The sequence below is a fragment of the Macaca fascicularis genome, chromosome 14, assembly GCF_037993035.2.
Source record: "Macaca fascicularis isolate 582-1 chromosome 14, T2T-MFA8v1.1".
NCBI classification, from domain to species: Eukaryota; Metazoa; Chordata; class Mammalia; order Primates; family Cercopithecidae; genus Macaca; species Macaca fascicularis.
The window spans coordinates 52,342,545-52,356,140 of NC_088388.1; the positions used below are offsets into that span (position 1 = coordinate 52,342,545).

The 13,596-nt window shown below is 40.9% G+C and overlaps 2 protein-coding genes across 63 annotated transcripts in view; one reads left to right on the forward strand and one right to left on the reverse strand.

Annotated features, from left to right (window-relative positions):
* The window catches only part of BTBD10 (BTB domain containing 10), a 71,660-nt gene extending 68,938 nt beyond the window's left edge, over positions 1-2,722 (forward strand). For all 13 annotated transcript variants that reach the window (XM_074014250.1, XM_045371530.2, XM_005578577.4 and 10 more), the window contains one exon: positions 1,601-2,722. In XM_074014250.1, the coding sequence (XP_073870351.1) occupies positions 1,601-1,911 (311 nt within the window). In that variant the 3' untranslated portion in view covers positions 1,912-2,722. The remainder of the gene's footprint in view (positions 1-1,600) is intronic.
* Positions 2,723-3,481: 759 nt separating this feature from the next.
* Positions 3,482-13,596, reverse strand: part of BMAL1 (basic helix-loop-helix ARNT like 1) — a 110,439-nt gene continuing 100,324 nt past the window's right edge. For 27 of the 50 annotated variants that reach the window (XR_012423383.1, XR_012423381.1, XR_012423382.1 and 24 more), the window contains 4 exons: positions 12,279-12,387; positions 9,503-9,596; positions 4,948-5,050; positions 3,482-4,152 (listed from right to left, as the gene is read on the reverse strand). Coding sequence is in view for 45 of the 50 variants with exons in the window: in XM_065528515.1 (XP_065384587.1) it covers positions 3,992-4,152; positions 4,948-5,050; positions 9,503-9,596; positions 12,279-12,387 (467 nt within the window). In the remaining 5 variants the exon portion in view is untranslated. Of the gene's footprint in view, positions 4,153-4,947; positions 5,051-9,502; positions 9,597-12,278; positions 12,403-13,596 lie in introns of all 50 variants that reach the window. The other 23 variants (XM_065528505.1, XM_065528501.1, XM_065528499.1 and 20 more) reach the window with 1 other exon arrangement.

Consider the following 13,596-nt stretch of genomic DNA (forward strand, 5'->3'; position numbering starts at 1 on the left):
GGGCCAAAATCAGCTCCTTGCCTGTTTTTTATAAAGTTTTATTGAAACATACACATGTGGCTGGGCACAGTGGCTCACGCCTGTAATTCCAGCACTTTGTGAAGCCGAGGATCACTGGAGGTCTGGAGTTTGAGATCAGCCTGGCCAACATGGTGAAACCCCATCTCTACCAACAATACAAAAATTAGCTGTGGTGTGGTGGCAGGCGCCTGTAATCCCAGCTACTCTAGAGGCTGTGGCAGGAGAATCTCTTGAACCTGGAAGACAGAAGTTGCAGTGAGCCAAGATAGCACCACTGCACTCCAGCCTGGGTGACAGAGACTCCATCTCCAAAAAAAGAAAAACATACACATGCTCATTTATATACATATTCTCTGTGGCTGATTTCACTTTACAGTGGCAGAGTGAAGTAGTTCTAGTAGAAACCATGTGGCCTACAAGCCTGAAGTATTTACTCTGGCCCTTTACAGAAAATGTTTGCCAATCCCTGGTCCAAACTAGTTAATTCTTACTAGAAGAAAGAAGGGAAGGTGTCTGTAATAGTTTCTTAAGGACAGTTTATCTTTGGAGAAATAGCCTTACTAGTAAATAATTTTTTGTTTTTTTGTTTTTTTTCAAATCTAGGGTTGTCCTTCCTTTTAAGTGACTATGTTCCAAAAGAGGAAGGTAATATTAGGTATTATTAATCAGGGAACGCTGCTTTGGAAATGTGACTGTAAATTGAATGCTTGGTTTTTGGGAGTAGTAATGTTAAAAATGATATGGGAGGTTAAAATGTTGGCCTTGCTGATCTAGATGCAGAAGTATCAAGAACCACCTGGAGAGCTGTACAGCTTTTTCTTTTAATGAAAAAGGGAAGAAAAAAGTCAGAGCAATATAAAGATGAGATGTAGGTTTAAGGAAACTAGAAGGCTAATGTGTGGCATAATTTGCAGGCCTGTAGGCCAGGTAATCCTGTGACGAGAATATAAGGATACATAGCTAGAGGCCAGCGCGGTGGCTCGCACCTGTAATCCCAACACTTTGGGAGGCCGAGGTGGATCACTTGAGGTCAGGAGTTCGAGACCAGCCTGGGCAACATGGTGAAACTCCCTCTCTACTAAAAATACAAAAATTAGCTGGGCATGGTGGTACATGCCTGTAATCCCCGCTACTCTGGAGGCTGAGGCAGGACAATTGCTTGAACCCGGGAGGCAGAGGTTGCAGTAAGCCAAGATTGCACCATGGCACTCCAGCCTGGGTGACAAAGTGAGACTCCATGTCAAAAAAAAAAAAAAAAAGATACATAGCTAGAGACCAAGATCTGCTCCATACTATTGTACTGAGGACTCATCTCCAACATACTCCTACTTTAAGAATTTTTTTTTTTTGATGGTGGATATATTGAGTAATTGAAAGAATGATAGATTTTGTGAATTACATCAGTAGGGTTTTCATCTCTGGCTCATGAACTGATGAGTAGGTGGATGGAATATTGTTTTCACTTCTTTGTTTTAATTTCTCTTTCTTTAGGATCTATAGCACAAAAGCTTTCTAAGGCAAAATTGGGTGAAAGGTCTGTGTGTGTTTCCTCGGTTTTTAAAATCTTTCTTTCTTTCAGGTTATCCTACCTACAAAGAAAAAGTAAAGAAAAGGCCTGGAGGCCGCCCAGAAGTGATCTACAACTATGTCCAAAGGCCCTTTATTCGAATGTCCTGGGAGAAGGAAGAAGGAAAGAGTCGGCATGTGGACTTTCAGTGTGTAAAGAGTAAATCTATCACCAATCTTGCAGCAGCTGCAGCAGACATTCCCCAGGACCAGCTGGTGGTCATGCACCCAACTCCGCAAGTGGATGAGCTGGATATTCTCCCTATCCATCCCCCTTCTGGCAACAGTGACCTCGATCCTGATGCACAGAATCCAATGCTGTGACGCTGATTTTCCTTGAAACCATAGCATGCTACTCTTCACAGTGACGTTGTACTCTCCTCATTCTGCACTGCAAGGCCACTGTTCTTCATTGTGAGATGCACATAACAATGTTTAGGATATTGCAGTGTAGGCTTTTTTAAAGACCAAAGGTAGCTGAATGGTTTTTTAAAAAATGAGTACAACTCTAGCATTTTGAAGTTCCAGTTATATAAATGTATTTGTTTACCAGTAGGTTTGTGAAATTGGTTCTTTGTATGGGGGACGGTCCTTTTTCACACATCTAGGTCTTTTCAAAAGTGGTGGAAATTGGCAGCTGGAGTACTTTCAGTTTGGATTGATAGCCATCACACCCCAGATAAAATGCAGAGTATTCTATAGTTGCACTTTATAAATGGTGGTTAAATGGAAATGTTCAAGCCATTTTATAGTTGTGATACACAATATAATTTAAGTGCTTCTGTCAAAGTATTCCTCCAGTAAAAATTGTGTAGTTTGCTGCCCGTGATGAGCAAAAAGTATTTATCTTGGGTTTATCTGAATGATCAGGATGAGATTTAATGCCCGTATCTTACCAGTGCAGTTATCTCCAGGGCCGGTTCACCCTTTAGAGTGAGTCACATGCAGGGAGTGTGAAAGTCAGAGGTGGTTTATTATCCAGTCTGCCTTACCCTTAATCTGTTCACAGATATTTATTTACTAATGCTTTTTTTTTCTTAAGAGTTATGGGATAGGAAAATGAAGTGTTTGCTCTTCATTTACTAAATGATTGTAAACTTGAGTTTTTCATCAAAATAAAATTCCATTGTTTTAATGTTTCTGACCAAATTTATAACCACGTTGACTAGATTTTTAGTCTCATAATTTCCCATCCCCTGGTATAAGTATTATTAGAAATAGTAGCTCAAGGAACTTTAACTTATTATATGTGTGATGAGGCATTTAAATTCCCTACTAATTATAAAATATACTATAAATCAAAACAATATTAGAGCTGAAAAGAGTATTTTCTAGTCCAACTTGATATGAAGGGCAAAATGACTTTACTAGTTCATATAGTCACCCTAAGTTTCAGAGCCAGTTTCTCATACTAGTTCAGTGCTTTTTCCATGATACCATGCTACTTTGCTTAGCAAATTATTTATGCAAATGTTATTCTAAATATTCTGTGGTCCAATTCAAGAAGGAATCAAATATTTAGGTGCCTTAGGACTGGGGTCACTTACTATATAACTGAAGTAGTATTAGAAAGGTGCAGCATTAGAAAAGCCAATGTGTTAAATATAATCTTGAATTTATAATTTCAGAGGATTCGATGTTTGCGTGTAAGCAGTAACATCTTTGCTCTCACATAAATTAAAATTGCAACAATTTAGAAATGAACTATTTTAACAACACAGCTAAGCTAGTAGCATGGGGAAATTATGCAAGCCCAGAATTGCTATGAAGGCCAGAAAAGCACCACAAATTTTACTGGCGTAGATCATCCTTGAACATCCACTGTAGAAACTCATAATCCAGCCCTGCAACACATAGGATTTTTTTTTTCTAATTATTTGAAGTGTGAACAGTATTTATAGAACAAGGGAAACATTTATTAAAAATATTTAACTGTCTAGTACGTTATACTTTAACCCATATTTATAGTAAAGGATTCTTACAAGGAAGAATAAACGGCTTTATGATACAATTAGTATAAGAAATATCCACATGGGGGACTTCTTTGTAGTGTAAAAACACCATACATCTGAAATGACCATTTGCATATAAAAGCTACCAATGATGCTTCTGTGCACAATGATTAAAAAATTCAACACAAACAGAATCCAAAATATACAATTAATGCAAGCTATCCACAGCTAGCCCAATAATCAATGATGAGGAAACACTGGAGCAGGCTTAGTTCCACTTTGTCTGAAGTTACACATAGTAAGATTGACTTGTATCAATGGCTCTGAGATGGCTTTTATGAAGTCAGTACATAAAAGCTATTCTCTCCTTATCCAGTAAGCTTCACAGACTGTAAAACTCCACCAGTAATGCACTTTGATACTATAGCTGTTGCCAAAGCAACATGTAGGGTTTACAGTGGCCATGGCAAGTCACTAAAGTCAACAGGGCCACCCAGTCCAGCATCTGCTTCCAAGAGGCTCATGATGACAGCCATTGCTGCCTCATCATTACTGGGACTACTTGATCCTTGGTCGTTGTCAATCATGTCTATACCTATGTGGGGGTTCTCACCTGTGGGAGGAGATAAAGACAGGTCAGTGATTTTTTTTTTTAAAAAGCGGATTAAGTAAGCAATTCCTAAGCACACTTTTAATAAGAAAGTTACATTTAATGGTAGAGTGAGAGGCTGCTTTTTGGGCTGCATGGCTATCTTTTTTTATATTGCTGTTTTTCAGAGGAAAGAACCAATTTTAAAAAAATACATAAGACATAAGTGGGGTTAAGCTGTGAAGAGACACAGCTCTAAGGAATCAAATGATCATTTTAGAAATAAGTAAAAAGTGCTTAAAATTTAATCTTAAAAATATTTGAGTTGAGCTTATTTTAATATTCTGATATAACCAGTTAAGAGGAGTTACAAAAAGAAAGGCAAATAGGAAGGGAGAGTTTAGGGGAAAAAAACAGATCTAGAAAGACAAGTAGAGAAAAAGATGGATGTGATGGGAAAAGCAAACTCTTTTCACTTAATGACTTTTAGTACCTTCTGATATGCTTACTAATCACCCTTCTAGGCATTATCTCTGAACCTTCATTAGCCGCCTCTCTGAAGAGATTATGCCCCACATGGGAGAAAGCCTATGTCTAGGTAGTTGTAGCCTCCTCTTGAGTTCCAGGCACAAATTTGGACCTCCACCAAAACCCAAACACTGAAGTCAACTTTTTAGAGAGTTAAACAAATTTTAAACTTTTATTCTGTTCCTATCAAATTTATCTAGGATTAGCTTGTTTCATACAGTTCAGTTCTTAAAACTATGTCAGATGTTTTGCAAGCTCATTGCAATGGAAATGAATAATAATGCCACTTACCAAGAATAGAAGAACTATCAGAATATGGATAACCTGGGTTCTCCTGAGCCTGGCCTGATAGTAGGCCACTGGAAGGAATGTCTGGAGTCCCTCCATTTAAAATCTACAAACAAAAAGAGGGAAGTGTGAAGTTTGAATCAGTATTATGAGCAATGCCAAAAGGAAAATGAAGCATGTTGGAAATGCATGGGGTGGGGGTGGGGAGAAGCTTCAAATGGCTTCAGTTTTCTGTTGGATGATTTCAAACAAGGAACTGTTAGACATGGTCATAGTAAGAAAAAAACCTCTCCCCCAAACTGTTCTTTTCTCTTCATTTTAGTGAGCTCACAGAGGCAACTTAGAGGCTGAATAAAATCCCAAGAGCATTCAACTGCCTGGAATCATGATGCCTACATATTTCTTTAGGACCAATGCCTAAATTTCAATGAGCCCAGCTAGGTATTTCCCCTATAAGGGAATAAAACATAGTGACAGATATTTCTGAAGAAGAAATAAGTGGAGTTAACAAACTGTGAAGAGACACAGCTCTAAGGAGTCAAATGAACAAAACACTTAAAAGTAAATCTCTTATACTACAGGTGCCAACTTCAGTAACCTGTGGTTTAAGTTCTTAAGACAGGCCACTGGGGAGGATTATTACTGCTACTCAGTAGGAGAATTCTAATTCTGTCTCAAAATCTCCCCCACTCACCCCAGCTGCCTTCCCCTGGCTGAGTATCAAAGAAGAGCATTCTTTGAGACCTATCTGGATATACATGAGGAAACAGTTTGGTAGCTACTGCTTTCAGGAGCAGCAGGGATTTCAGGCCTTGCCAGTAGGTGGCATTATAACTTACTTTATTTCCACAGCAATGTTTTGGTCTAGGGACCCTTTTACACTCTTAAAAAAATTATTGAGGACTCCAAAGAACTTTAGCTTATGTAGGCTGTATTTATCAATATTTACTGTATTTGAAATTAAAACTAATAGATTTCTTAAATGTAAGAAACCCACTATATGTGGACATAAATAATGAATAGTATTTTAATGAAAAATAACTACTTTCCAAAAAATAACAAAAAATTATCAAGAAGGGTATTATTTTACATTTTTGCAAATCTAATGTGTGGCTTAATAATTTTCAACTGGATTCTCATATATGTTTTTCCATTCAGTCTATTTAGATACGTCTTGTGATTCAAGTATATGAAGGAAATCCGACCTCCCACAGATAAGTAGTTGGAAAAGGGAGGCATATTTTAATAGACTTTTCAAATAATTGTATTCTTTTTTGATACCACTTCAAAACTTGACACGTAGAAGTTTCTTAAAGGTGAGTTGCAAAGTGGAATCTGAAACCGTATCAATGAATTTTTTGTACTCTTTTATATCTTTGCACTTAGGATAGATCTTTTACCCTTACATGATTTTGAAATATCTTGCATCGTTTAGTTAGAAAATATTGGTTCATTGAATTATGCATATCTTCTATATGTTGACACATTTCATTATACAGCATCAAAATACCACCATTGTTAATACTTCCTATCTCATCAACAACATTTTTTAAGTTTTAGGAAGATCTCAAGGTCAAAGTAGCAGATACAAGTTTTCTAAAAATTCCAATTTTTGCTTGAAAGCTCACATTTTATCATTGGCAACAAACGTTGTCAGTCATTTTCCTTGAAGTGATAGGTTCACTTCGTTCATTTCCAAAAAAATGTATTCTAAATACACAAAACTGAATGACCATATACAATAAAAATGGTGTCCAATGAAAATAGCAGCTAGTTCAACTCACAACTTAATCACACAAGTAGTTTTTGAGACAAACATCATACTTTGGTATGCAGCACAAGTTCTTTGTGTGTACTTCTCATTTTGTCACAGAGCATTAAAAAGATATGTACTTGAGAATTTTATAAAAGTAATGATGGACATTTTCCCTCCCTCCTTCCCTCCTTGACAGGGTCTCACTCTGGTTGCCCAGGCTGGAGTACAGTGGCACAATCTCAGCTCACTGCAGCCTCAACCTCCCAGGCTCAGGTGATTCTCCCACCTCAGTCCCCCGAGTAGCTGGGATTACAGGTACACCACCACACCTGGATAATTTTTTGTATTTTTTAGTAGAGATGGGATTTCTCTATGTTGCCCAGACTTGCCTCGAACCGTTGGACTCAGTTTGCCTGCCTCAGCTTCCCAGAGTGCTGAGATTACAGGGGTGAATTGCTGCACCTAGCCACGATGGACAATCTTAAATGAAACTGGCTTTAAACTTTTTTTTTTTTTTTTTTTTTAATCGCAAGTGTGTGGTGGTGAAGAATACAGTGACTACTAGTATAGTTTGGTGCCACTTGTCTGATTTTGGTAAAATGCCAGCAGTTTTACCCAACAGTGCTTTTAGCATGAATAGTGCACATTATCAATACAGTGAAAAAATTAATGTCTTAACATTATTAAGAAAATAGCTTTAACGTTGCAGACCCTTAAAAGGATCTTGTGCCCCCTCTTTCTGGAAAAAGACTGCAGGTGACATTTGTAGAAGTGCTGCTTTATCTGAATTTTCCTTAGTGCTTCTGGATGTCTGTACTCTCCTGGGACCTACAGAGGCTCACTTAGGCTTCCTTTTTAGCTTGATCCTGACTGAAACAACTGCAGGCAAAATGGTTCATTTTTGGACCTTCCAAATTTGAAAGTGACTGAAAAGGGCTGGGTACGGTGCACCATTTAATACTGCTGTCAGTTTTAACTGTCTTGTTTAAGCTGCTTTTCTTCTAAGTTCTGCTGCCCAGGATTCATCTCATGAGAACACATCCAAATTTCTTCTCGCAGATTCATTTTATAATCCATTCTTCCCAAAGAAAAGGAAGAAGTTTCATAAGTGCCTCAAAAATAGCTGGAGCTTTATGATGCAGAGCACAGCTTTTGATTGCTGGTAGTTGTTGATGTGAAAAGAATTGGAAGTCATGAGCCCAGGATTGTAGTTTCGGGCCATACTTATAAAACGAACACTGAGGAGCCTGGATCTTGTCACTATAATGTTGTGAAGGTGAGATGAGACAATGTATATGAAAGTTCTTTGAGTAATATTTAAGCCTATACTGGACTGATAACCTTTACAAAACCAAGTAGTAGAATCCCTGGTAATACCAGGAGTCAAGTAAAGTACCTAAAAGTTAACTTGAGAAGCAGAGACTGGAAGACCACCCTAAGAAGATGGTGGATCCAATATGCAGGAAGGACCTGGAGGTGTAACAGAAGGACAACTAAGAAGACGGCTGGCAAGCAGTGCCTGTGTTAGGGGCAGGGGGACGAGGGGCACGGGATGCCAAACCCAGACTTCACCTGTCAATGGGTATTGTGAGCCAAGCACTTCCACATATATTATCTCATAATAGGACCTCATGTGCAAAGATGCTGGCTACCCTAACCAGTATTCGCTCCATTATAAAGAAAACTAGGGCTTGAAAGTTGTACAAGTTCATATAACTAGCACATGGCAAGGCCAAGCTTCGAACCCAGCTCTTTCTTACTTTGTAGTCTTACCCATTAATTTGTTGACTTTCAACCTTTTTGAGGGGAGCAAAACCCTTTTTCAAATAGAAATGTTTGCAGAAGATTCCTATATAAAAAAGAAGTATTGCTGCCCTTGCAGAAGCAGGATTTCTGCCCTTACCTTCTCTCCTTAGCAACTACCCCCACGCCCATCCCACCTGGTAACACCACAGCTCTTGGTAACCTGAACAAACCTCCGGGGAGCTCAGTTTTGAAAATCCTTGCCCTGCTTTTGATGGTTTGTGCCCTAGGAGTCCTGCCTATGGAAATTCCTAATATTCTCTCTCTGTATGTGTTTTAGGAGATGGGGAGGGAAGCCATTGTGTCCAAAATGCTGGCCTTTAAATTGTCCTAAGCTCTACTGACATCAGGCGGTATAAACAGATTTATGATTTACGATTAACGTGGGCCTAGGTTTATAAGTTCTCCGGCAAAGATGAAAACAAATGACTGGTTCCTAAACCTATTTATAGTGTAGTCTTACAGAAAGCTCTTCATGAGGGCTGGTGATTGATCCACTGCTTGGATCCAATGCTGTCACACCACAGGAACCTCCAGGCAGCAGATCCCCAAGTATTCTGCAGCTATAAGGCATGGCTTGATTTCCAAAGCAGTGCTGGTGGCATTGCTGTTTCCATTGCCTGCCCTAGACACTAATATTTTCTCCCTTGAAAACTCCTGGCAGATAATGAGAAACTTTTCTATGTGAGGTACTCAATAATCTTTCCCTCATGGGAACTCTGAATTTGCTCCCTCAATTAACTGAACTGACAGTTCCCCATTCCTTATTCTTTCTCCCTTCTTCCACTCACATGGAAGAAAGCCTCTGAGGATGCCAGCAAGCCTCCCTAGCCCTACCAGTATGCTTTATATCCAGCCTCACACAGATGGATTTACTTCAAGGAGGAAGTAGTCCAACTTGTCTCAGCAGTCACAGTTGCAATTCCATACTCCCACCCCCAACATTTCAGATCTTGGGCAAGAGGCTCTCTAGCTTAGGCTAAGAGTCATCAGTCTTACCTTCTTGCCTCCTGGAGAAGAGGCATCAGGGGGAGGCGTACTCGTGATGTTCAGTGGGCTGGAGCCACAGCTAGAAGGTGATGACCCTCTTATCCTGTCAGAAAAGAGAATTACACTGCCTTTTCTTTTTTCAGTGGAGTGTGTGTGTTTTGTTAAGGGGTAAAGGTGAGAAAGGGGATGAAGATCTAGATTAGGGTTTGGCAAGCTTTTTCTGTAAGGCCCAGATAGTAGGCTCTCTAGGCCATACAGTGTCTGTCACAAAAGGTCAACTCTGCCTCTGCAGCTTGAAAGCAGCCACAGTCATGAATCGGTGTGGCTGTGTTCCAGTAAAACTTTATTTACAAAAAGAGGTGACAAGCTGGATTTGTTCTGCAGGCACCGAATGCAGTCCCTAGAGTCAAGCATCTCACTGACAAAGCCCTTGGATTGGAGTTTGCATTCAGTTGGTGAATTTCAAGTAAGTGGCCAGTTTTATTTCCTCACAGAATCCAGGTGAATTGGAGGAGGCCTTCGAAGATCAACCTGCATTTTTGATCCACAGCAAAAAATTTATCCCCTTCTCCACAAACACTGTTTAGCTAGTGAATACTCTCAGGACATGGAGGGCACCAGGCTCTAAAAGGTAGCCTAGGAGTAGTGATAGTAAGAGCAGTCTTCGAAGGCAGTGGTTGATGAAAAATGGGTCCAGGACTTTCTTATCTAGCATATCTCTCAGAAGATTTATAGAAGGGAAGACTTAGAACTGTAAATCCATCTAAACACTTGTCAGGCTGAAGGACCTCAGGAAAGAATCCATCACTTGGGATTGCAGCTAGAGTTAAGGGAGAGTGTGATGGCAGTTGTGTAACCACAGGGCTCTCAGCTCCTACATGGGTGAATGCAGCTTTTGGGTGACCCAGAGACCACTCCTCCACTGCCCAGAAGTCCTTTGGTTCTTGTATTGCCTCATTCTCTAGATTTGAGAGTGAACAAGTTTTCTTTCTGGATTATAAGCTTCTTAACGGCAGTTTACAACTACGTATCATGTATTCTCAGCATGCACAAATAGCTGCTAATTGCTTACAGAAAAATTGCTGAGTGTCCCCTACCTTTCCCTACTTACGTCTATGAAACCACTATTTCCCCAGGTTTCTCATCTTGGAATTGCTGTTTCATCATTCCTGATTTCATCTTCAAACGCTAGACCTTAGATTACTGATTTCTCTTTTGGCAGTGTCATCTCTGTCGGATAAGGCCTCATTCCTGGGTTATCAAACATGCCCACCTTCATCTCTCCCTATTCCAATGCAACTTCCACAAAGCGTAACACAAGACTTTGGATGCTTGTTCAGCATCCTACAACAAATGGGGTCTTACAGGTTTCTTCCAGTCCAAACTGCATAGTATCATTTCTTGGGTTTCTTAATCTCCCATCATAGCTTTGTGTCTCCTTCCTACACAAAGCCTGCCCAGTTAGGTAGCTTGTTTCTTGACCCTGAATTTGCCACTCACATGCCCACTCAAGAATATCCCTGACTTTTCTAGAGGGAACATCCACTCTCATTGCAAACCCTGGCTAAGGCCAAGTTCAGATCTTTCCTCCTTCGCTTGCTTTGGCCCATGCACTCTCCCTTTTTCCTGTTATCATAAAGAAAATAGACTTCTAAAAGATTTTAAAATTCTTGAGGTCAAGGACTGTTTGATACTGTTCTTGGATGGTCTCAAGCAAAGTATAGCGTATGCAAATGCAAAGTACAGGGTTTGAAGCTGATTACACTGCACACTACCCTCATATCTCCTTCCTGATGCAGAGGTCATACCCACTAACCCTATGGGGTTGGAAGAGAGCTGTGTTACCTATGGGGATAACAGCCCCTTTATGGGCCAACTGGAAAACAGGCCAGCCTCTAATTCTCCTGACAGAATCCAGTCCAGTGGCAGCAGTTTTTTCTTCCTTTTCTTATTATTATGTTACATTAAGTTGCGTTCTGAAGAATCTGGTTACCACTTTCTCTATTCCCCAAATTTGGACAGACTTATGATAACTGCGTCCCTCTCAATGACTGCTCTTTAAGACAGATTTAATTAATTTTTAAGCACTCACTATATGTCAGGCTATGTTCCTGGAGCTTTCCTGAGTGCCCTCACAATCCTAACACAATTCTTGGGAAATAGTGCTTTCTTTTTATGGTTTAAGTCAACAGACAGCAAGAGGTTAAGTAAGTCTCAGCAGAGCCAGGTAGAGAGACAGGCCCAGGACTCACACGCAGGTGGACTGTTCCTAAGCTCCTTCTCTTTCATATGGAAAGGAAGTCTCTCCCAAGACAACTAGTAATAACTAGCTGATCTGCTTGGTCTCTAGTACTAATCCTGGGCAGCTCTTTGATTGAAAAAAAAAATGAATGTTCTGTTAAGGTCCAGATCACTCTGATAGTTCACAGCTCTACTCCTGCATTCCTGTAAAGTAAAGGTACATCTGTCCGCACTGGGAAGCTCCCTGAGCCGTAAGAAAGTCTCCTCAATAATTCTCTTTAGCTCTGGGCTGTTTTGGTTTAGGATCTTTATTTAAGGCAGGATTTCTTTGTTGGGTGGGGAGCGGGGAACTGTCCTATTTACTATAGGATGTTTAACAAGCAGCATCTCTGGTCTCTATTCACAGGACGTTTAAGTAGCAACCTCCCACCCAGTTGTGAAGACCAAAAATGTCTCCTGACATTGCAAAATATCCCCTGGGGGAAAAAAATTCCCTGGGTTGAGAACCACTGGTTTAACAGAGGAACTAGAAGGTGTTACTTGCCTGTGGATTTCCATGATTTCCTCAGCAATCATTCGGCCTATTTTTCCTGCCCCAGCCCGGGTTCCCCCTGGAATCCCTGGAACAGTGGGGTGGGTCCTCTTTGGGCCACCTACAACAAAGGAATCTGAGAGTAGGAAAGGGGAAAACTGAGGAAGAAATACTATTATGTATTAAAGTAAAACGAGTTTATCCCATGATCCACCTGCAGTTCACCATCAGAGTTGTGCCTTGAGGGACTTTAGGGCTACAGCTTGTCAGGAAAAGGCATTCCAGCAGGGAAAGGCTCGTTTCCTTCTAGGATCTGAGGCTAGTTTTTTCCCTTCATGCAGCATCTAATTCCCTTCATGCACTGAAAAAAACATTTATTGAAGACCACTGTATGTGCCAGGGTTACAGAGACAAGTCCCTGCCCTCAAGGAGCTCACAGTTTAACAGGGAAACCAACAGGATGAACACAATGGCTAAAGCAAAATGTCGTTAAGTTTGACAGGCAAGCACAAGGCAACCAACTCATCTGGGGCCAGGTGCAGCTTCTGGAACAAGTTCACCCTGAGCTGAGTCTTGAGAGATGAGTATGAATTAGCTTGGCAGAGAGGTAAGGAGGCGAAAGCATTCCAGGCACAGCAACCAACACGTGCAGGAGCACTGAGGCAGATTAAAACTTGGGAGACTCCTCCAAGGAATTCATCATGAATGCTGATGAGAGCATGATAGATGAAACTGGGGCAGCAGGTACCAATCCGATCATGAGGAGCCTCTTGGATGCCGTACTAACGAATTTGGACAGTTCCCACAAGCGAATGAGGAGTACCAAAGGACGATACACAGAAAAGGCACAAATGAGATCTGGGTTATTAGAAAGTCCACAGCAAGGTGAATGAACTACAATGGAGGATGGGGTGGGGAGAGTGGGACTAGAGTTGCAAAGTGATTTGCAGTGATCCAGGCAGCAGATGAGGAGGGTGAAATAGCAACAGTGGTGATGAAGTTTAAGAGATAGAAGGTTCAGGACTCCGTGTTTGGATATACTGGAGGAGAGACAGCAGCCAGGTTTCTGGCTTAACCAATCAGGTGGGGGAGTGCAGAAAATCAGCTTGGGATATTCTGAATTTCAGGTGCCTCTGGGAATCCAGGTGGTTCTGTCTATGAGGCATTTGGAGAGACAGATCTGGAGCTTGGGAGAGAGACTGGGGCTGGAGATGTGGATGTGGGAGTCATCGATGGAGATGACTGATGGAGTCATTGATGGGGGCTGCAGCCATGCATGTGGGGATGGTCCCAGGAAGGATGAGTCCAGTGTGGACAGCAGGGACAGGGC